General features: G+C 43.0%; 1 protein-coding gene across 1 annotated transcript in view; it reads right to left on the bottom strand.

Moving 5' to 3' along the window:
• Positions 1-116: 116 nt before the first annotated feature.
• The window catches only part of DLEC1 (deleted in lung and esophageal cancer 1), a 36508-nt gene continuing 12084 nt past the window's right edge, over positions 117-24540 (bottom strand). The window contains exons 15-38 of the mRNA XM_014944861.1: positions 23695-23753; positions 22977-23151; positions 21118-21211; positions 20757-20887; positions 20294-20452; positions 20007-20146; positions 19599-19752; positions 17736-17846; positions 17353-17483; positions 16245-16430; positions 14964-15031; positions 13597-13748; positions 12967-13070; positions 12065-12135; positions 10981-11198; positions 9866-10000; positions 7881-8003; positions 7160-7254; positions 6984-7068; positions 5897-6097; positions 4875-5036; positions 3780-3933; positions 2838-2958; positions 117-240 (exon numbers count right to left, since the gene is read on the bottom strand). Coding sequence (XP_014800347.1) covers positions 117-240; positions 2838-2958; positions 3780-3933; positions 4875-5036; positions 5897-6097; positions 6984-7068; positions 7160-7254; positions 7881-8003; positions 9866-10000; positions 10981-11198; positions 12065-12135; positions 12967-13070; positions 13597-13748; positions 14964-15031; positions 16245-16430; positions 17353-17483; positions 17736-17846; positions 19599-19752; positions 20007-20146; positions 20294-20452; positions 20757-20887; positions 21118-21211; positions 22977-23151; positions 23695-23753 — 3153 coding nt within the window. The remainder of the gene's footprint in view (positions 241-2837; positions 2959-3779; positions 3934-4874; positions 5037-5896; positions 6098-6983; positions 7069-7159; positions 7255-7880; positions 8004-9865; positions 10001-10980; positions 11199-12064; positions 12136-12966; positions 13071-13596; positions 13749-14963; positions 15032-16244; positions 16431-17352; positions 17484-17735; positions 17847-19598; positions 19753-20006; positions 20147-20293; positions 20453-20756; positions 20888-21117; positions 21212-22976; positions 23152-23694; positions 23754-24540) is intronic.

Raw genomic sequence — 24540 nt, 5'->3', positions numbered from 1 at the left:
CATTCTGCTAAAATTCCAATCCATATTAAAACAACTAAAGTAGATGAAAATACAGGCTGGACTGATGGCACATCTGCATCCAACGCATTACCTTGCCCTGTCCCACGTTGTCTTGCTTAAATTAAAGACAGGTCTTCATACTTTCCATCGTACGTTCCGCGTCCCCTGAGCTGTAGTTTGCACGGCTTCTCTCCCAGCATTCCAGTGATGGTCACCATCGTTTCATAGTCAATGTTGCTCCTAAAATGCAGAGAAAAGACAGTTCAGTTACAGCTTGATGCAATTCTCTGGTTGAGATGAGGAAAAAGGGGAGCGTGGTGCCCTGAGACATCAATCGCTCCGAGTCACGAGCACTGGGCTCTGCCATCAGTGTTGAGCCCGTGGGTGACAATCATCTCGCTTCATGGTGTCACCTTCCACGGTCCCATAGGGATGTGTGAAAAGAACAGTCTGGTATGTACCCAAAGGAAAGCCTGGATTATTAACTTTGTGTTTGAAGGAAGAACTCGATCAAGCACTGGGCTCTGCCATCAGTGTTGAGCCCGTGGGTGACAATCATCTCGCTTCATGGTGTCACCTTCCACGGTCCCATAGGGATGTGTGAAAAGAACAGTCTGGTATGTACCCAAAGGAAAGCCTGGATTATTAACTTTGTGTTTGAAGGAAGAACTCGATTGCCTTCCTACTTGTGAAATTCCATTTTAGTTAAATAAATAAAACAAAGCTCTGCTGGGGGCGAGTGTCTGGGAGCCTGTGCTGCCCTGAGGTGAAAACTCATCCCTGTGATGGATGGAGTTTGAAATGGAAAAGTTTCTGTGGGGTCCCCTAAGAGAAGGGGCAGTCACTGGAGTGCAGGTGGTAAATGAACATCAGGAGCTTACAGCAAGTGTCTTATCCCTTGTGCCAAGTGGAATTCTTCCAGAATAACTTGCCTAAGGCTAATGGTACCCAACGCTCCCAGGACTCTTCATCTGAAGGACTTCTCTGCGTCGAAGAGACAGCTTATCGCAAAGCCCTGGGGCAAGAGCCTGTTCTGGCAGACAGCTTATATTTTTTTCCTTCTCATACAAAATTCCCCTGCAGGAAAACCACTGATGTAGGGTCCTGAATTATTAAAATTGTCTCACACCTTGCATATTGTTATTTACTAATGCCAGGCCGAGACCTGCGCTCCGCTGTGCTGGGAATTCTTCGTCTGGAGCTGAAGAGCTGAGCTGGCTGCCACACAGCAACATCCTTATTTTCTGGTACTTTGAGGCATACCAATTAGTGTACCTGGCAGACAAAAAGGAGCACTTTGGGCATATTCATGAGCACTCCAGAAAAATGTTGGCCATCGGGAGCCTGGGGAGGTCTCTGGCCCACCACATCCCTCTGAGCGGGGAGAACTGCTCCAGGCCTTGTCCCACTGAGGTTTGAGTGGCTCCAGCCACTGAGGTCTCCAGGCATGTTCTGAAGCTGGACAGTAACGTGTTGGCTGGAGTTGGACCCTTCCCCATCATTAAAATCACTGGGATGGACTTGTCTTAAACTTTTTGCCACCATGTGTTGGCTGGAGTTGGACCCTTCCCCATCACTGAAATGGACTTGTCTCAAACTTTTTGCCACCAGGTGATAACTTCCAAGAAAATACTTTGTAATGGAAGCTCAATTTTCCTACAAGAGGAGTTGCATCTCCCTAATTAGAGCAAAGATATTAAAGGCTTCGGGTCATTGCCTCTTCCATTTACAACTAATATCTAGCCTTGACAGAAGGTTATGATAAGATGACCATGAACATAATTAGGAAAATATTGGAAACATAGAATCATAGAATCGCCTAGGTTGGAAGGGACCTTAAAAATCATCTAGTCCAACCATCAACCTAACTGACAAAAAAATAAATAAGAAATAAGCAAAAAAAACCAAAAACCACTAAACCATCCAACCATCAACCTAACTCTGACAAAAAAAATAAATAAGAAATAAGCAAAAACCCAAAAACCATTAAACCGTATTAGAAGTTTACAGGACAAAAAAGTAATTTTAATCTACTTTCTTCTGTTCTTTGCTGTCAGCTGAGCCTGGAGCTCACATTATCTTTGCTGTGTAGAAAACATGGACTAGAGGCAAGAAAAATAGATTGTTTTTTTGGTTTTTTTCTCTCTCTCATCAAACATCAACATGCCTGTTGCACTGAACATTGCACCAGGCTAAGGGCTAAAGGCTAAGGGTTAAAACAAATTCTGTCACTGCACTGGAATAACGTTTTACTCCATTTGCTTCATCAAGAGGAACTCTGAATGCACATAGGGACGTACAGGACTTCAAACAGTTGCTTTTAGAGAGAAGCCACACAAACAATCATGGAAGATCCCTGAGATTGTGCTTTCCTGCATGACAAATGGATGCTTTCCTGGAATTCTGGACTACTCCAGCCACATTTCTCCCTCTGTCCTAATGAAGTGCTGGATGCAGAAAGGCATGGACTGTTGTATCAGTGTCTGGTTCACAGGCCAGAGTTGTGTCCTCTGTTGAAGACATTGCCCCAGAGGAAGGGATTTTAAGCGGTGGTACACGGTCAGTGCTGTCACACCAACTGTGGGAACAGCATGAATTTGAGTGGGTAAATGTAAAGTCTGGCATTCCAGGTGCCAATTCCAAAAGAAATCCTGTACGAGGGAGCAGTGTAGGGACCATGGTTGTATGGAAAAGGTACCAGCTGGAAGGCCAGGAGTGGCTAGTGTTAGAAGCAGAGTGAGCAGTGGGGTAACACAAGTGACTGCTCACACCATAAGTCTGGGCTTGACAGGGAATAACAGCACGATTTCAGCCCTGACAACTGTAAGTTGTACTACCTTGCAGTGAAGCTGATCTGCAAAATCTCTTTGGTAGGTGCGTCCCCTTCTCGTGCCTCCAAAACGCCATGAGCAGGAGAGACAGAAAACACTTCCAGGTCGTTATGCCTTTCCTCTGCATCTGCAGCAAAGGGGGAAATACCAAACAAAGCAATACAAGATCCTTTGTATAAGTTTGTACAACACATAGAGCTCAAAACAACGCGCCTCCTTGTTACCAGCCAACTGATAAATTATGTCTCGCCCTCTCAGAGGCTTTCTGGGCATGTGGCTGGTTCCTCTTTCTGTCTTCTAATCAAAGGGGCCAATCAGTGGCCTCCCTGTCTAATTAATAAGGCCCTGATCATCTTTGCTTTGAAATCTATCTGTTGTTGATGTCATGAAGCACAAGCTCAAACCGAGCTCATGAGGAGCTGGTGCTTCTTCTTGCCCCTTAGGATTGTATAATACATACACAAAGCACGTCCACTACCTATGAGGGCTGGGATTCAATCTTCTGGTTATACTTGGAGTAACTGCTGAAATCAGTAGAGATACACTGATGTCAAAAAAAAAAAAGAAAGAAAAAAAACAAGAAAAAAAAAGCCCACATAATTAAGAGGAGAAGCAGACCTGATGTTTGCAGCCAATGTGATTGTATATTGGCTATATATTGAGTGAGTGCGTGCAGTCTTACTATAGAAAAACTCTGAATAGTGAAACTATATAACAAGGAAATCCAACTGCAAACCCAGAATACCCAGCAAAGCAGTCCAGTAACTTCTGCAGCCACTCCTGTTCCACAGGAAGCCACATAATTAAGAGGAGAAGCAGACCTGATGTTTGCAGCCAATGTGATTGTATATTGGCTATATATTGAGTGAGTGCGTGCAGTCTTACTATAGAAAAACTCTGAATAGTGAAACTATATAACAAGGAAATCCAACTGCAAACCCAGAATACCCAGCAAAGCAGTCCAGTAACTTCTGCAGCCACTCCTGTTCCACAGGAAGACGTGTTCAGTCTTGGTCTGTGCAACAAAGCAGGTCTTGAAATCCAACGTGTCGCAAGAGAGCTCCAGCACAGGAATGGTGAGGAACGCAGTCACTGGGACCAGCTGCAAAGCACAGGAAGGGGAAAGGAGAAAAAAACCCACCTTATTTTTGTAGGGTTTTAATAATACCTGCTACAGTTGGATCATTCTGACCTCAAGCACTTAGTTGTTCCGTGCTCTTTTGTAATGGAGTCAATTCCCCCTTCTGCAGCTTTGGGTGAATTAACTTGTTGCTTGTTTTACTGTTTTGGGATAGGTTTTCAAACCAGACGCTGTGGTCTTAATGAAGTAACACGGAGTGAACATTCTGATTTGTTATTAGGGTTTTCCGTGGAGATGCAGACATTACAGCATCTCCTCGTCCCTCAGGACTGTATATGGCCCACTGTGAGTCATTGGGTTTGTGCAGATTGCCCAAGGTTATTATTAAAGTGACCGTATCTTGGATATGGTGCTCAGATCTTGCACAGATCCCTCCTCAGAGGGTATGAAAAAAAAAATATGCCTGCAGCACTGGAACTGCTGAAGACTTGGGGGGTTTACAGCTTTCCACCTGGAAGGGATCAGTATCAGTCTCTAAAGGTGTGTGGGCTGTGACCACACCACCTGAGTTAGACAGACTTGGGTACCACTGGAGGCAATGCTTGGTGACTCAGTGGCTGGGACAGTCCTGAGCTTGTGTCTCCTGACCCCGTGGAGAGTCAGGGTGTCCACTGGGCCACCCTTCGACTGAGCTGTATCATCCAGGCTGAGCAAAGGGCTGGGCTACCAGCACCAGGCTGCTGCCCCAAACCCCCTCTTGTCCAGCTGAGGTCCCCTCCAGTCTCAGCAGAAAACCATCATCTGCAAATCCGTGGCTGTTCACTTCAACTGGATGAGCAATTTACTCCAGAGGTGGCTGCACTGCAAAGCCAAGTGATTCCTAAGGCACATCCCTTCGGAGTCAGAGGCGCTGATATGACATAGACCTTCCTCAGGGCCCTGAGATCCCGTTCTGAGCTTACCTGGGTAGTGCAGTTACTGTATTCGATGACCAGATCTTGATTAAATTTCAGCTTTCTCTCTCCGTTCTCAGAGTGGAGCACTTGGAATCCAGGAAGCAGCTGGGTGTCTGGCAGATGGTGATAGGTAAGTAACTCCAGAGTGGTGTGGAATGACACTTTCACCTGTGGGAAGAGGAATTCGGATGAGCATCACATAGGAAGGCAGCGTGTGCAGGAAATCCAAAGTAAACACTGCTCCAAGGCCCAGGCACACATTTTCCCACTGGAACCCAAAGGTGTCATGTCAGCGTCCAAATTCCCACTGGAACAAAGCCTTATAATTAAAGAAAACACACAGCTATTTCCTATCAATCCAGTACACAGAGATGGAGTGTAAAGGTGAAGAGCTGATCTCTGAACCACGGGGGAGAAACAGTCTCTAGCGAGACAAAGGCTCTGAATTCCCAAGGTTACAAACACCATATTCCCAAGGCTGTCTTAAAAAATATAAGTCTTCTTTCTTCCTGCACACACAGAATCAAGATGTGTGTGTCTTGGCTTAATGAACACTGAAAAATGAGGAGCACACTTCAAAAATGCAAATGTTATTCATTCTTTGCACCCTAGCTAATTCCTGACCCCAGGATTTTGTTTCCTTTACCGTCTTTGCGTACACCCAAAACAACCCAAATTTTCTCCGCTTGCACTGCCTGCATCTAATTGAAGGAAATGAGGGACTGCAGTCTTTGGAAATCTTTCAATTTCCCCAGCACATACATGGCTGTAAATTTAGGTGAGCTCCAAAAACCTCAGGTTTTTCTGCAGGAGTTTGCATCAGGTCAGAGCTGTAGAAAAATAATTCTGTACCCGCAATACAGCAGGATAAATGGCAGTAATTAGCATTGGCTAATGGACCACTATTTCCCCTGAAATGGGGACATTTCTGTAGGGGTTGTGTTTTTCTTGTGGTTCATCTGGACCACGCTAACACACCAATTACTGAACTATCTATTCTGGCAGAGGATTATTATTTTTGAGCCTACCAGCATGTTTTGCTGCGGGTAAAGTACAAGTTGCGGTTGCTGTTCTTTTTCCTCCTTCTTGCTGTGGGTTGTTTTTGTGCTCTTTTGGGGATCTGTGCTGGACAGGCTGAAGGGCGTAGACAGAAGGAGCCTGAAGTACAGAGGAACCTTAGTGCAATTGATGAGTTTCAAACTCTGAGTCATTACCGAATCTGTCAAAACCTGGTAGAGAAATGATTCAAAACTCGTCAGTTTTAACTCCCTGGAGAGGTTTGTGCTCGTCTGTCTCTGGTCATTCAGCACCATCAGGGATCTTGAAGGACTTTACCCCAAAGCAACCTTGTATTTTCTACTTGTGTTATTCAAAAAGTCTTGAGTAAAAAAACCAAAACACAAATAATGTAATAAAGTTTGAAAAAGTCACTGAATGTCAAGGGTCAAAGAAACTGACCGCATGGCTTTAAGTGACTCATGCTGCTATCAGGCCTTTATGTCCTGAAAATAAGTACTTATTTTTCTACTTACAAACTGCTCTACAAAGAGAAAGAAAGATGTGTAGAATGGGCATTGTCAGAGCTCAGCTTCACTTATTCCTGGGTAATAAGTACTTGTAGTCCTTTTGTTTTACTTATCTCAATATGTACCAGATGGAAAATGGCAACATGACGCTACTGGTGATAAAGATGGGTTTTAAAAACCACGTGCACGCAGCTCTGAATTCTTACAGTAGCACAAACCATCGGGTCTCTACAACTCCCTGAAAGGAGGGTGTAGAGAGGTGGGGGTCGGTCTCTTCTCTCAAGTCACAGGCGACAGGACAAGAGGAAATGGCCTCAAGTTGCGCCAGGGGAGGTTCAGGCTGGATATTAGGAAAAATTTTTTCACTGAAAGGGTTCTCAGCCATTGGAATGGGCTGCCCAGGGAGGTGGTTGAGGCACCATCCCTGGAGGTGTTCAAAAGCCGGGTTGATGTAGTGCTGGGAGGTATGGTTTAGTGCTGATGCTCCTTGTTTGTTGTGTGGGTGTCTATTTTTGTCAGTTAGGATGACGGTTGGACAAGATGATCTTTAAGGTCCCTTCCAACCCAGAAGATTCTGTGAAATACTTACCCTTAACCGAGGCTGATCTGGTATGAGATCACTTGCTGTTGCATAAAACACCATTCCTCCATCGTGATCCGTGTCTACTTTTAACCTGAGTGTAAGGAACAGGAACGGGTGAGAGCCCGTCCCGGCAGCGGGGCCTGACGCTGTGCACACACCAGCCCTGGCCCTGGGGTACTCACACAGCCCGCTGGATGAAAGCTTCCACCTCGATCCGTAACGGGGGAGCTGCGTAGCCCTGTCCACGATGCACTTTGTGAGGCACTGCCTTTGCAAGCTGACAACGACATGAAAACAGAAATGATGTATAAAAGGATGGCACTAAAACCTGAAACCCTTCCTCCAGGAGTCAGGAACGTTAAGGAAGTTTTTACCAAATATTCCGTTATCGTTCATTCATTATACTTTGCACCTTTGCAATGATTGATGTCAGAGAATCGCAGAGCAATTAATAAAGCACTATTCAAGCCTCTCATTAGCTGCACTTGCAGCTGCTGAAGAGGAAGTTTCCCAGAGGAGAGACAGGCTGTGAAAATTCATGCCGGAAGGTGGATGCAGAGCCAGGAACAGAACTCAGCCGTCGAGTCTCAGTCCCATTGTTAACTGTTGTTATCAATAAAACCTGATGTTGTGACAGCGTTTCAAACCCTGGGCTTTTTGTCTGGGCTCTGCTGCTCCAGACAATGTCCGAAGACGGCGGCATTCCCAGCCCAGAATGCTTCCCAGCTAAAAGACAGATGCATCAAATGAACAACCCTCATTAAGGAAGGACGTACAGGGTAGCAGGAACAGGATTGTTTACACAGCCTGCCCAGGTACACAGCAGCTTGCACATAAATTACAGGAAGGGAAACGATTATTTTCTAATCGTCTTTAGACTTGCTGTGACAGTCAATTAATTACCTCGTTGTCCAGGCTCATGAAACCCAGAAGAAACCCTTCACACTGCACTTCAGGCACGGCCTCCGGCAGGACGCTGGGGGTGAAGGAGATGCAAACGGAGATGCTGCCACCTCCTGGAACCACCTGCAGCCCAGAGACAACTGTTTGAGCGGCGCTGGGACCTGCCAGGGCTTGCACAACCCTCCTGGGCTCTCAGCTGCTGAAACCGAGTTGCACAAGCAGCGTGAACTCTCCCGGGGATGGGTTTATGCTCAGGCCTGCGCTAAAATGACAACATGCGACCACAGAACTGACTTCATTATTTCAGCTGCAAATATCAGCGCAGCCACGCTTCGGCATCAACAGAGCGTGAGCTCAGTCACAGCCCAGCTCCCCCAGTACCCAAACAGAGGTACAGACCTGTTTGTTTTTTAAAAATACCCAGTTCTGACCACTCTTGCTCCCTGGCTAACTCACACGATTCTCCCACAACTGACAGCACTCACAGGTGCAAGAAACGTTTTTCAAAGAGTTACAGGTGTGAATTAAGAGTATTTTGCAGAAAATGCTTCCTCCACAGCCCTCACAGGTGCAAGAAACGTTTTTCGGAGAGTTGCGGGTGTGAATTAAGAGTATTTTGCAGAAAAGTTTAGTCTTAGCTATTTATTTATTTTACATGACAGCAGGGATTGTAATCAACTGCACTAGCCAGCTCTAGTGGATTTTCTACGATTTACAGGTTAAATAGATTCGCCTTTCTTGGGTGAATTATGCACGTTATGGTTAAATCCTGTTATTATTGCTGCAGAAACATAGGCAGGTTATGATTAAATCCTGCTATTGTACTGCTCTCAAGCTAGTGCAGATGCAAACTCCCTGATTTTGTGTGTTCACAGGGTGAGACGTTTGGTCTTGCTGGACCTAAGCTCTGTAGAAGCAGCACTAGCCCAGCTCTCCTTGCACCACGCTCCTCTGCTCAGAGTGGTGAGGAGCACAAGAAGGCTCTGCCTAATGTCTAGCAGGGCCAGAGCAGAGCTGGTAAGCTCTAAAGCTCTGTCCTTCCCACAACACTGCAATATTTGTGCACTGTGGTCATAGAGAATGTAGTTGCTCAGCCATGGAGCTGTGCTGCACAGCACCTGAGCCAGACCTTCCTGGAGTCCCAGCAGGAACATGGAGAAGATTTCAGCAGAGGAACACCTGACTGGCTCCACAGGCATCACCTCCCTTCCACGTGGGCCGAAACCGCTGCTGGTTACACCAGCAGAGGCTGCCTCCACACAGCAGTGCTGGTTTGTCTGAGCTCTCTCAGCCTCGGTCACTCCAGAGCTGACTGGAGGCTTCATTGCTTTGAGATGTCATTTCTGAAATTTATGTAATCTTTAGCTCATTCTAACTTGTACCGAAACCTTTTAGCACAAAACTTAAGAATCAGAACTGACACACTGATGTTTTGGTCAACCCTGTCACTCATAATTAGATCTTTCCAGTGCTGTCCTTGCTTTATCTTATTCCTAAGGAATTGTGACTCTGTGGCCCCTGTTTGCACCAGTTACTTTTGAAGTACTGGGGGTTACAACTGTTTATCCAGAAAGTTCTCTTCAGAGCACTCCTTTCCCAGCAGCCTGCTTTCCACATCTACTTAGCAAACCTACCCTGGTTAAAGAATGTGCTCCCAAAGCTCCAGGCTGGATGCCTCCTGCCTAAAGCCGTGCATTTCACCAGGGCAACCCGGGTGAGAAGACCAGAGATGCTGCTCTAGAGAGCCCAATACAACTGAACACTGAATTCCAGTCATCACTGAACTGCTCAAAGGTAGGTAAGACACTTTCTTTTTTCTGCTGACTTTGCAAACTACTCTTATGGTCATCTTCAACATCCCACAGCTTCCCAGCCTATTTTTTTTACTCTTTAGTAGTCTCTACCCCAAACCAGTGCTTCCTCCTCTGTCTCTGTCCTGCAGAAAATAGGCTAAATCTAAGCACAAAGAAAAGGTAAAAGCTTACTATCTGTCTCGGAGTAATGCAGTAGGGGTTGTCTGCAGGAACCCCTTCGTGAGGTCGCAGAAGTAGAGAGACAATTTTCTGTGTTGTAGGTTCTTGAGTGATGATTTCCTCCTCTTTGCTGTCGGTGCCTGAAGACTGCAGGGACACAAGGGTGGGGAATGGTTAAAAGGGTTACACAGCAAAGGAGGAATGTGAGTGGAGCCAACAGGGAACTGCTGCACTGCTCAGTGACTGCAGCCAGCTTTGGTTGCTTGCTTTCTGGCACGAACATTTGACATGTGGATGTGTCCTGCACGTGAATTTTTTTCATGCATAGGTTTGCTCTCCCGAAACTGCTCCTGAACCCGTTGGGAAAAGTGCATGTTTGGGGCTCGTTCTGCCAAGAGACGCGCTCAACTGGAGCATCTCTGACCCATTATACAAACCAGCACTCTAGGGCAATAGCTTCCCCTTGTTGCACAAGAAAGTTTAGAGGTGTATTCAAAACAACTATGCCTTCTGAGCTGAAACAGACAAAAGGTGATTTTAATATCTTGTCTGTAAAGCTTTTGATGGAGAAATATACCTATCCCATGTGATACCTTCTCCCTGTCAGTCCCAGCTCTTCAAGACAGTAAACTGCCATATTATAACCAAAATTCACGAGTAATTGGTGTTACCATATTCTAACAGAGTAACCAATCTAAGTTTGCTATTGGGATAAATGCCTCCTCAACATTAGCTGCAATTTGAACTTCGCAGGAAATTCTGCTCCCTGAGTGCAGCACACGTGGACACCACAAAGCACCCATGAGAAAAGTAGAGTCAAATAGAGGAGTTTCAGTTAACACTTTAACGTAAAAATGCCATTAGTTTGTCAATGACAGTATTTTCAAAATTATCTGATCAGCTTCTTTCAGAGAAGGAAAAACTGAAGAGCTTATACCTCATTCTGGAAACTGATTGCTGATATCAATACCACCTACCCAGGTACTGCTGTGAGAGGAACTGACATTTCTTTTAACAATCCAGCTCTTAGTTACAAGTTCTATCGCGTGTTATTGTTTTGAACCTTTCATGCCAAGAAACCCATCATGTATCTCAGCAGCAGGATAAAAAACAGACTAACAGCTGACCTCATCTGGGGTTTGTGAAGCTGGATAAATGCTTCCGTGGGGAATGGCAGTTTGATCCAACTTTAACATGATCTCTGACTCCGAGCTGCTACCAACTGATTCAGTCTCATTTTCATCCATGTCCTTACGAGGAAAAGGGTCTCCAAAAAACATCAACAGGTCCACCAGCTTTTTATCATCTTCCTCTAGGTTGTAGATTTCCCAGTCCAGACGGATGTCTGAATTAAAAAGGAGAAAGGACAACTACTTGAGAGGCCATTGAGAGGACTCACACCCTAGTTGGTACCAGAGAACCAGAATATCAAGTAATAAATTTGTGCTTTAATACAAATTCAGTTTCTAGAGACATCTCAAGCTTTACATGTTTGCAGTAAACTAAAATGAGTTAAGACCATGCCTTTATTTTAACTTGTCTGCTCTCTAGGGCCTATACTTTTATTAACATTACTTTTATTAACGTTAAAATTGTCATTGTTAAGCAACTGTGTTTGGTGGCATTCAATTAAAAAAAAAAAAAAAGATAAAAAAAAAGAGGTGATTGATCTTTGCTCTGAAGAGCTTAAAATCTCACTCAACAGATAAAAAGACTAAGAAAAAGAGCTGCCCCTAAGAAGCAGGTGGTGTATCTGATTGACTGGGGCTAATGCTGGGAGAGATGCACAAAGCCGGGGGGAAACCCCTGAATTCCCATCATTTCAATAAAAGAATACCCAGACACATTAGGACAGGATGTGCTGTTTCATAGTAACAACTCTTTGAGTCAATTACCTATGTTCTACTATACTCTGGCTGGAGCTCACATGCTTTGCTGTTGCAGAAAGCAAACTAATATTCATGGCAGTAAATCCATAATGATAAAGATTTCTGTGCACATACAGACCTGGCAATATGTACTATTGTTCTGTACTAACCACGTTAGAAAACAGCTTAGATACTCTCTTATATACTGTTCTTATTTTTACAGAGAACGTCCTCATGAGGAAACAAGAACGTCCGTTAATTAACATGCTAATGGATTCTATTTTTATTATTATAAGGAATGCAAGGCGAGTGTCAATGTTTGCTGTACAGAAGTCAGTCTTACCAAAGGGAGTGGGATTGTTGAGCTGGACCCTCCGCAAAACAGGACACCCTCCAGAGACGTGAGTGCCAAACCTGGGGGAGGAAAAACTTGCTGTCAGGACATGCAGAAAAAAAGTGAATGCCTGAAATTATTTTCCATTAAAGATTTGGTGAAAAGGGAAAACACATCTGGCTGCAGTGGCAGCCTGTTAAGAGTGGCCAGCAGGTAAAGCACAGCCTATACTGTGAAGTACAATATTGCTTCATTTCATCAGCCTCTTTTTTCCAGTTTTCTTAAGTGTCTCAGGAGAGGCAGGGTAAACACGTGAAGTCAGTTTTTTGTGAAAGGCTCTGGCAGCAGCAGCAGATGCCTACAGAGCAGTGGAGAGACCCATGTCAGACACAGATTTCCAGATGTATAAGGTTTTTTTATGGTGGATAGCTATATCCGTTTTCTATGCCCCATTACAGAGCTACCACTGCAAAAGTGCTTGGCTGCAGTATGACACACGATGTCAGTTTTAAACTGAAAGAGGGGAGACTTAGATTAAATATTAGGAAGGAATTATTTTCTGTGAGGGTGGTGAGGCACTGGAACTGGTTGCCCTGAGAAGCTGTGGATGCCCCATCCCTGGAGGGGTTCAAGGCCAGGCTGGATGGGGCTTGGAGCAACCTGGTCTGGTGGGAGGTGGGAACTCAATGATCTTTAAGGTCCCTTCCAACCCAAACCATTCCATGATTCTATGACTCTTTTCTAATTATGCTGGCAGAGACAAATGTATTGGTGTTACAGAAGCAGATGCTGTACCTTGACAGCACATAATATTTCATTATATCATAAAAGGATGGGAACAAGTGTGTATGTTGGCTACAGCCCAATGGTATTTAATTGTCTGGCTTCTTTGATAGTATTTTGGGCTATACCTGATTATGGCTTGCTCTGTTTGTGGTCCTGTCATCTGCAGGAAGATTGGACAGCCTTTCACAGTCATTTGCATAGGAATTAATTTAGGTTGTAAGTCTCCCACCTATTAAAAAGTGAAGTTTTGCTATTAGAATCAAGATGAAACTTTAGTTCTCTAGGTTACAAAATTGTGCTTTGAAAACTGATTGGATTTTCAAATATGTTTAACTGGTTTCTTTTGACAGCAGCTAATTCATATACTAACGAAAGCTCCTCTCAGCAGGAGAATGCAATACCTCATACATTCATGAGCTTCCCTGTGGCTTTCCCATACAACACAATATATTGTTTTGATAGAGCAGAGCATGCACTGGCCAGCCACCAAACTGATTTTATAGATCAAAACTGCTCCAGTCAGCACATGAAAACCTTCCAGGTGACAAACATCTAACCCCAAAACTGAACTCTGCAGTATAAGAGCAAACAATCGGTTCTTAGAGGCCGTCGGAGGCAGCAGTACAGCAAGATCTGTGCTGATTTTTTACAGAAGTCCTAAGGAAAATGTATTTTTAACAGAAAGGAATCTGGAAAATGTAATTGGTGTAAAATCTGCCGTAGCAATACTCACTTGAAAGCGAAGCCCCACCTACCTGACAGACGAGGTGGTCCCAGTACTCTCCCCACATGTCGTTGTAAGCTGTTATCTCTATGATTAGCTGCTGGAAGGCTTTCAGGGTTCCCGTGGAAGGTTGGACGTGGAAAGCTACTCCCTTCCCCTGAGACAGCAGCGCTGCTGCAAACTCTGAAGGAGCACAGCAAAGAAGCATTTCATGAATTTTGAGGAAACGGAACAAAGTTAGCCTTTCAAAGAATATATAGGATCATATTTTTAGCTGGTCTTAATCAACCTAACCTCACTGGCTTCAAAAACAGAGATGAAATCAACCTAACCTCACTGGCTTCAAAAACACCTGAGATCATTTACACAACCCACATTTGTACCACTTTACTGAAGATTGCTTCTGCAGTGGGTCTTCATCTGTTTTTTGAGAGTTAGCTCTTGCAGAGATTATTTCATAGAGGGGCTTCCTTCCAACAACCTGATCCAGGACTCTTTGGGAAATGCAAGGCCCTAATTGGCCACATGAAAACACACCCTCAGTTTGAGAAAAATAAGCTGGAATTTGTGCTAACTGGTTATCTTCCTATTAGCAGCTGCCTGTTTACCTCTGTGTGCTCTTCAACACAAAGAATGAATTACAAAGAGCAAAGCCTTTCCACATTCTGAGTCACTTCGCCTTCTAAATCAAAAAGCTTGCATGGAATCTGTCAGAACAGCATTTTTCCAAACTTAAGTACTAATTCAACAGCTGAAAAGCTCTGTCTTTATAACACATACCAAACACTATGGCAAGGTACCAGTATGTCCCAAGTTTTATTTTGGATACAGGAGACACATCCATGCATTTTGCTCCCATCTCCTCCCTCCCTGGGTCTCGTGTGGTTCCAAATATTATTATTTTTCAGTACAATGCATCAGAAATGATGGATGGGCTGTGCTGTAGCTTTCCACAGCAGGGAGGGTATATAAAAGGGTTTGAGGGAGAAAACCCTGCTGCAATGGTGTTGGAAGACTGTGTCAGAGGGAAATAGCCAAATATTATGCTTGTCATCCATACTGCATGTTAGGAGTTATACTGGGAGTAAATGAGCACCAGAACCACTCATATTTGGTTCAGACTGTTGCTTTTGAGAAAAAGAAGAGGAAAGAGAATGAGAAGGAAGTGGAGGAGAGAGAAAGAAGTATTGGGGGAAGAGAGAGTTTGATCTAATGCCTATGCAATGTGGGCTTTCAAACTCAAGAACAAACTGAGGAACTAAGTCATTTAACAGTTTAGACTTAGTCAGATACTCAAGAATGAAGTGATGTGCCTGACTGGCACATTTAATGCTGAATACAGTAGTCAGTTGGCTTTTGCCTTCTCTCCACTACGGGGATTAACAGCTATTCTCCTACCTGACTGTGCTCTTCTGGCTGCATGTTTTGAGATGGGCCCTTTTCTTTTCACCAGGTGGCTGGAGGAGCTTGAAAAAATTAAAATAAAAATCACAATGAAGTTTCTGTGAAATGAGCAGGACTCTCCTAAAGTAGCAGCTCTGACTCCTAAATTACTTGCCATTTTAACTCAAAAAAGGACTGCATAGAAAGCATTTTTTGAAAGTAACATCCTTAGGAGTCAATCAGCTTGAGAGTTGTAAGACTCTGTGTACAATCTAACACAACAGAGCCATGGTTGGTGTAAACCAGCTCATGTTCGTTAGCAGCAGTGGCGTTTTGCCACTTACACAAGACAAACCTTCTGTCCTTGCATTACAAGTGACCTGTTTCTGCAGGAAACCTCAGCAGTGATGGATCAACGTCAATCAGCTTGAGAGTTGTAAGACTCTGTACAATCTAACACAACAGAGCCTTGGTTGGTGTAAACCAGCTCATGTTCATTGGCACCAATGGCGTTTTGCCACTTACACAAGCCAAATCTTCTGTCCTTGCAGTACAAGCGACCTGTTTCTGCAGGAAACCTCAGCAGGATGTTTCATTCATCAAATCATAAAATCATAGAATAGTTTAGGTTGGAAGGGACCTTAAAGATCATCAAGTTCCAACCCCCCTGCCATGGGCAGCGACACCTCCCACCAGACCAGGTTGCTCAAAGCCCCATCCAGCCTGGGGATGGGGCATCCACAGCTTCTCCAGACAACCTGTGCCAGCATCTCACCACCCTCGTAGTGAAAAATTTCTTCCTAATATTTAATTTAAATCTTCCCATTTTCAGTTTAAAATTGTCATCCCTCATCCTGTTGCTACAATCCCTGATCTGTGCCAGTGTCTCACCACCCTCATAGTGAAAAATTTGTTCCTAATTAACCTAAATCTTCCTATTTTCAGTTTAAAATTGTCATCCCTCATCCTGTCGCTACAATCCCTGATTAAGAGTCCCTTCCCCATCTTTCCTTAGGTCCCCTTTAGGTGCTGGAAGGGGCTCTCCCTGGAGCCTTCTCTTCTCCAGGCTGAAGAACCTCAACTCTCTCAGCCTGTCTGCACAGGAGAGATGCTCCACGCCTCTGAGGTTACCCCTCTCATTACCACAGTCAGAGTAAGATCTTAAAAAAACACAAACCACCAGAGCACTGTAGAAAGCTTATCTCATGACTGAGGCAATAGCACTCCATCCTGCTTTCAGATTTAACCCAGACCTAAATTAGTATTTGAGTCATTATGCAGAAAAGCAAGACTTACGGGCAGATTCCTTGTTCTGGAGTAAGTGAAGAGCCTGTAAAATACTCAGCTTCTAGTTTGAATGGAGCACTGATCCCAGTGTGATTGGTAAGAATTAGCCGACGCTTTACGATGTCTTTGAATGCAACTTCAGATCCGAAGTCCAAAAGAAGATCACATGGGCTTTGTAACATTTGTCTTTCATCACTGCCAGAAAAAGTTACATTACTATTAAAACATCAGTCTCATTTTCTTATGCTACAGATAATTTCAGTAGATTTTAAAATGTGCAATACGCAATGTGGTTGTGACGACCAGTGTAAAGGGACCGTGCAGCCTATTATCTTTGGCATTTACTGCTTTTCATTTTTTTCACTTCTATCCACATGAGGATTTATTTTGAGTAGAATATTTATCATGTACAGCACACTAACCTATCAAATTAAAGCCATTTTACTTCTATAAAAGTATTTGAAGACAAGCATATTCCAAAAGAGAATAACTATCGTTAACATCATGTCTCACAGTGCAACAACAAAACTTAGTGATCCAAAATACAGGATCTTGGGTATAATTCTATAATTGTAAATTTCTTTCTAAGAGTTGAATTTGCAAATTTTTGTCATACTTACAAACATGTGAGGCCCTGACGAGGTCCCATGGTTTAGTCACCAGGGAGAAAGGTAACTTTTCATGCTCTCTATGCACAGAAGTGTCAAGGCCACTGGCAGGTTACAAGTGCCAGGAGCACAAGGGAGAACGGACCCAACACGTGAACACGAGTTTCACTAATGTGCTATAACTTCACATCAATTTATTTTGCGTGAATTAATGAATTCACAGTTGTTAATTGAATTTGTTTCAGCTAAACAATGGTGGGAATGGAGTATTGCTCTTCTCCAGTCTTCTCTTGGCCTTATCAGGATGCTGAATTTGGGCAGGGTGTAAACCCAGTACCTTTTCTTCACACAGGGTCCTTCAGGGAATTGTTCCAGCACGTTTTACTGTCCTGCTGCCTACAGCAGGAGGAGGAATGAAATTTACATGGGTGTTTTTCGCCTCCCTCTCTATTGTATTTTTGTTTTGTGAAAAAGTAATTGTCCAGTTCAGGGGTAAACCCTGGATTTACCTGGCAACTCCACTGTCACAGGGTACTGAGTAGGTGACATGCAGTCCTTTCACTTCTCCAGAAATGCTCAGAAAGAGGGGCTCAGTCATGTCTTCCACACTACAGTGAAGGGCAAGGTCTTTCAGCTCACCCTGAAAGGAGAAGTGTCAAGTTTCCTTGCGAATGAAGCAAACATCAGAGAGGAAAGGCAGCCTCATTACAAAATTTATTTGGAAAACATGTATAAACTCCACTGGATTAAAACCAGAACTACAACAGAATTGTGAAAAGTTTTACTGAATTGTTTTAAGCGTATATAAAAATCCTTCCTTTTGCCAGATGGACGTGAGATGAGAATGCCAGTGTTGCTGTTTTGATAAAATTGCATCAATTTTTAAACTTACCACAATGCTAGCTGACAGCTCTATGCAGAATTCTTTTTCTTCATTAGGCCCTAAGGTGCCGCTGGCTGGGGAGACCACGGCGGAGCAGAACGTTGCCTGACTTCCAATGAGCTGCCAGACAGAAAGGACAGACATTCAGTTAACAATCTTAATTCATTAACACTGATTCCTTCAGATTTTCTCTTCAGATCAAAAAGGACTATAAAAACACAGTCATTTGAAGGGCTAGGACACTTTCAGGTAGCAACACATAGGAGTTTGTTGAGTTGAGGCTTGCGTTACAATAAGAAGATGAGTTTGTTGAGATGAGGCTTGCGTTACAATTCCCCCATGCTTAAGAAGATCCTTATGTTAGATTTATTCCAAAGGACGGGCTAGGACACTTTCAGGTAGCAACACATAAGAGTTTGTTGAGATGAGGTTTGCGTTACAATTCCGCCATGGTTAAGAAGATCTTATGTTAAATTTATTCCAAATTATTTCAGGTGCCCAACTGAGGCATCTGTGCTGGCAGCAGAGTCACTGCTGTCCCTTTCACAGTCACAAGCTTTTCCAAGGTTAAGTCACCCTATCTGATATTGCTGAGCTGCCAGACAGAAAGGACAGACATTCAATTAACAATCTTAATTCATTAAAACCGATTCCTTCAGATTTTCTCTTCAGGTCAAAAAGGACTATAAAAACACAGTCATTTGAAGGGCTAGGACACTTTCAGGTAGCAACACATAGGAGTTTGTTGAGTTGAGGCTTGCGTTACAATAAGAAGATGAGTTTGTTGAGATGAGGCTTGCGTTACAATTCCCCCATGCTTAAGAAGATCCTTATGTTAGATTTATTCCAAAGGACTTCAGGTGCCCAACTGAGGCATCTGTGCTGGCAGCAGATTCACTGCTGTCCCTTTCACAGCCACAAGCTTTTCCAAAGTCACCCTATCTGATATTGGAGCAGGATCCTATAGGTGCCCTATCTCTCTCCAGCGACTACAGAGGTGGCCTGCAGAGACACTCCTGGTGTTGGCACCTCCCTTAATTGACTAAATGCACATGGCATGAATCCAGGGATTCAGCTTGGTTGCTCACAGAGGAACATCAGATTCCTTGTAAAATGCTGTGGATCTCCCTCCTAGGCTCCAGCTGTTCCAAAATGCTTTCCCAAAGGTCCTATATCATCCACATGCTCCGTTAGGATGTCTTGGGTACCAAGGACATCTCAGATGGCACCGAATTCAGTTGCCTAAACACAGGTAGATAGGGCAGCCGTGCCACACAAGCGTGGCTGGTTGGTGTGACAGGACTTACAAGAGACCAAGTTTCTTGAGTGACACCCAGAGGTGAGGAAGAACACTCTACAGCACCTACAACCACACTAGACATATATATTCTAGTGTCTGAGTTCCTGTTCAGATTTCCATCGACTGAAAAGAGTTCAGGCCATAGCTTACATACTGACATAAAATTTAGAGGTCCTAATCTGTGAGCTGAATCCCACCCAGAAGGTAAAATTTAAGCAAAATTTAGATGTGATTCAAAAGCACCATTGCTTCTTTGCTCTGCTGAATTAAATGCAAACCCTAAACTGCCCTGGTACTTTGTTTAATACTCTGGTAGCTTACGTCCCATTTCCTCTCATCTCTGCCCACCCATTCTCCCGAGGATGATCCACAGACAGTAAGAGCATATTAAAATTAAGTGGTAGATAATCTTTTCAAGGCTGGTCCCAAGTTGAAGTCTCTCTCATAAGCCAGTAAACAGGAATCACTAGTCAAAGGATATATCAGAAAAGCTCTTAAGAGTGGTTTCTGTTTTGACAGAAATTACAATTTCCATCCCTGTTGTATTCTTCATCCATTAGAAGTGCATTTACCTTTCCCCAGAAGTATTTTGCTGGCAGCAGTGTCTGGTTAAAAAGTTTGCTGGTTGCTTTGGCAGGAACTCCAGTATAAATTTCAGTGAATACTAGATGACTAGATATCAGGCACGCTTGGGGGGTCTGAACTTCAACAAAAACAGGAAGATGACTGGAAATAAACACACAGATGGCCCATTGTTATGGTTAATGAAATGTGCTCGACATAGGACAGCACGCTGGAAAGAATGATGATTATGTTTATTTAGCAATATTAGTGATTGGATAGTTCATTGATAGGTTACACAACCCCACTCTGAGTTCCTGCTACATATTTTTGGTTTAGGAGATAAAACTACCTACAGTGAAAATCACATGTGAATTTCAGGAAAAACCCAAAGCAGATGCCATTTTTTCCCCCCTTACCTTCCTTCTCCATTTTCTACCTCTAGTTCTAATACTGTCTGGAGACGCTGGCACAGCAACGATGTGAACTGAACTGACACACTGCACGTACCCAGAGGAGGTATTTCTCCAGCAGATGGTTGAAAGGTAAAGGGAGATACCTAGAAGAGGAGAGAACCCTGCAGAACCATTTTTATAAGAAGTCACAGAAATGAGAACTTTTGATATCTGGAATGAATATTACAACTCCTAAGCGTAAGGAAGAAATAGCTAAAGAGGGAGCATAGCCAGCTCTAGCAGTGACCTACCTCTTCATTCCTTTCAGCCAGACAAACCTGGCTTTCTTGCATTCTCCATTGTGCTGGCAGCTGACACAGATTTTTAATCTCAAAGGTTCTTAACACACTCTCACCCTGCTTAGTCAAACCTAACTGGAGTGATGGAACATCAATACAAAGAAGCGGACCCTAGGACACAACAAAACAGATGTCAGAATGGACATTTCTGCCAAACCTGCCTAATTAAGAAGCATACATTAGCTAAGATTAACATTCAATTTCACAGAGAAGAGCAGAAAGCAAATGCAGTGTGTGTAATGCAGAAAGATTCTTATTGTCATGGGAGTATCAACATAATAGTTACTACACAGCAAAAATACCTCCTGTTTGTAACTGCTTTAGATTTGTCATGCTTTTGAGAGGCAAAAAGCTTGATATGGACAATGGCCAGGCCCCACAGTTGATCATCCCACAGCTCTGAACTTGTCCTTACCTTAAAAGCAGCCTCAACGTGCAGCACAACCGGCTCTGGACAGTGTTCAATTGTACACTGCAGGTTACAGCTCACGCACCCAGGTTTGCTTCCAGCAATTAACAGTTCAAATTCACAGCATTCATTCATATCTAGAAAAGAAAAATTTGGGGTCCCATCTCACCCTTTTGCAAAGAAACCACCTGGAGGAAGCCTGTTATCAAAGCTCCTGGAAGAAAATTGTTTCCTGCTGGCTGCAGGGCTAGGGATCAGGTCTTGTTTTGCAGGTTGTGTTACAGCACTCTGTCACTTTTCTCTTCCACTCGTACCAATTTAAATATTTCTCTCATTAACTGATGCTTGCAAGTCACAGAAAATTTACCTATGACGCCAGTATGAGGTTCAACTTCCATGATGTCACAGGGCATGATTTTCTCCCACGTGTACTTGATAGGTGATTTGCTGTTATTCCACATCTAAAACAATTAAAATCAATGAGAAAATTAATGCATTTTAAGCTTTCACAGCAACAAAGCAATTTGCTGAGAGTGCCGATGCACTGCAAACTTGGCACTGAAAGTCTTACATCACATCCTTTGCAAACTCTAACCATATCACCACTCAACATTACAACCTACTAATATACCTCAAATCTAGCAACAACAGCCTGAATTTTGAAATAAACTGAGTCTGGTAAGAGAGGAAAGGCACAGAACTTCATCTGACCTCTGACTTGAACAGTACTAACCCAATGCCATGAATAATTACTGTTACTTTCATGATAATGTTGTGTCCTCCCTTTCCTTTCTCCTCTGTGGTGTAAAACAAGAAGAAGTAGGATTCACATGATTTCAGGTGTCTGCAAAATAGGTAAAAGCTCGACATCTGACCTCATCTCCTAGGAATTCTCCTTTCTGACAACTGAGCCAATTAGACAGTGCTGGGAGCAATTCCTCTGACCTATTTTAGCCTGTGGGATGAGATGAATCACCCCCTGGGTACTGCCAGCCAGATCTCCAAGGGCTCTGAGGAAAGTTTAGAAGAGGTAGCTCAGGTGTGGAGATTTATGCTGAAAGCACTGTATTTAGTCAGGTGAACTCAGTGGCTGGCTTCACACTACTGAAGGTGGTTTTTGAAACGTAAAGAAAATCCATTGGCCATTCTTTTCAAGAACTCTATCATATTTGAAGCCTTTTACACTTTCCCTCCATTTTTCAAAAATGTTACAAGCCTTCAAAGCTCAAACTTCAAATCCATCTTTTGAGAGCAGCCTTTTATGCCAAAGGATCTGTTTGTGAGGGCTCTTGAAATCTTTGGCCTGCTCTTCAGATCTATTCAGACTGTTATTTCTTAATTACAGCAAATAACTTTGTTCTCTGAAACACAATTATCTTTAAGCACAGTTCAAATTCTTATATTTTTAAGACTAATAAAAACAATTGGAAACTGTGAGTAACGTCATTATATTATCAGTAAGGGACTTAATTACCTATACCACACCTGTAGCTCTACTGGATTACTGCAAAGTATGAAGTGGATGTCTTAAGCTGAAAAAGAACTTCTAGGAAGAGAAAGCATAAAACTAAATGCTGATTTAGCAGTATCTTTAAAAAAAAAATGGAAAGATCATTAACAGGGAAATGGCTTCCTGCCTGGCTCTTGTTAACAGGCATATTTTTCCCCAAATGTGACTAAGATCAAAAGGATTCTGATCTACAGTGAAGAGGACACTGAGTAGACAACTGCAGGAGGACTCTGTCCCATTATGGTCAAATTGAAATTATCAGAACCTGCAGGAAAGAATAAGGTCTAGTAAGATGCAGTATATGTGATTTCCGTAGCTTTTCTGTGCTTGCTGTAGTGCTTTGCATGAACAGTGCTTCTGTTATGAAGTAATTTAATTATTCATTGGCTATCCCTCTCAGCTGGAAAAAATTTACACCAGATGAATGACAAAGTGATAAGCAACAGGTTTGTGACCCAGGAAAACATTTAGAAAGGTAAAACCTTGCGGTGTCAAACTTGAGAGATGGAAAAAGAACAAAGACTGCTGCCTGGAGTGTAGGGCTAAGGAGGCTTGCGAGGGAAATTCTGTACAGACCCTCCTGGAGTCACACTCTCCTTCAAAAATATTTAAAAAACCCTAAAATAACATCAATGGTCTGATATCTTCTAATAACACCTATGACATCTAGTGACACACAACACACATGATAACTATGAAATCAAAAGCAAACAAACCTTAAATGATTTTCTGACATCTACACCAATAAAGTTTTCTCCAGGAATGATGATGGCGTATGGTTCCAGAAGAAGATTAAATGGTTCTGTTGATCCTTTAACTTCTATTTCCAGTGCTATTGCATCCTCTGCTTTGTATGCTGCGATGTTTTGAAGCATCCCCTCTTTTACTAAACTTTGGGAGGAAATACGATAGAATCATTCAGCATCTTAAATTGGCATTTAGACTGGATTCCATCTTCTAATTGCAAGATCAAAATTGAAAATCATCACAAGTTTCTCAACTACAGACTGCCCGTGTGCAGTTAGCTCAGGCAGGGAACAATTCAAACTGGAAAAGTTACAGTAGTTCTTTAATGTATTCTAGTAGTCCCAGTCTGTTCATGAAGAAGTTTGTAAGTCATAGACTGCTGTGACAAACTGTAATAACAGGAAAGCCTGCTGGAAATCTCAGCAGAAAGCTGGGAAATAAAGAGACAAAATGACAAAACTCTCTTTTTCCAAGAGAGATGCAGCCCTAGCTAGGGCTACAGCGTGTGCAGGCAAGAGGGAAGATCACAGAGATGCTCTTTGTACCTCAATTAGTTGTGCAGATAAAATCTTTTGTACTTGTCAGTCCATCATCACCAGAAAGATGAAGAATCCCAGTAGCTTAATGTAATAGCATAGCTAAAATGTGGCTACGCGTCTTACTGGGAAATACCGTTTCTCAGCTTACCAAGGTGATTCTGGGATGTCCCTCAGTACCATCTGAATCACACTGTGATAACTCTTCAGCTATACAGATGAAGAAGAAGAGGATTTTAGTGTCAAGTAATCAGTTATGTTGAAGATTAAAAAAAAGATGAAAAAGTAGTTTACATTTAAAGGATGAACGATCATCATCAGAGTTCTGATAAACAGTATTCAAACTCTAGAGTTACTAAAAGAAAACATGTTTGATTGCAAAATATTAAGCCAGATTCTGATCTCATGGTGTGTGGTTCCAAGAAAAATACTCATTTTTGACATGTCTGTTATTATTTCCCCTAGTATATTGCATACTACACGCAAGCATCTGCAAAAGCTCCCCAAATTAAGATCAGTACTGCTGTAGTAACTTCCAGTTTCTTCTAACTGCTCCAGGGTGTTTAGCTTAATTGACCATCAGTCTGATTTTGAGTAGGAAACTCTACTTTTCTGTCATGGGAAAAGAGGATGCCTTCTATATTCTAATGGGAAAAAAAAATATAAAGAAACGCAGAAGAAGGCCTTAAATTTGAAGGGCTTTGTTTGTAGAGAGGTATCAAGTGTATATGTTAATTCAATATATTTTTCTATTAACTGATTGAAGTATTTTAAAAACCCAGTTAGTTTCTCTACCATACTTACTTGAGGTACTCCTACGTCTGTCAGTCACCACAGCATGGGATATTCCCACTCTTGGGTTTACTTTGGATAGAGTTTCTTTAAATACAGTGAGCTCATGCTCCTTATTGACACAGACAGCAGAGCAGAAACTAAGACAACAGGCACTGGTACAGCTGCATTTAACATCGTTGCACCCCTCTTTACCCACAGCTAC

The sequence above is a fragment of the Calidris pugnax genome, unplaced genomic scaffold, assembly GCF_001431845.1.
Source record: "Calidris pugnax isolate Ruff unplaced genomic scaffold, ASM143184v1 scaffold54, whole genome shotgun sequence".
Taxonomy (NCBI): domain Eukaryota; kingdom Metazoa; phylum Chordata; class Aves; order Charadriiformes; family Scolopacidae; genus Calidris; species Calidris pugnax.
Note: the sequence above shows the minus strand (reverse complement) of the source record. Positions and strands in the feature narration are given on the sequence as shown.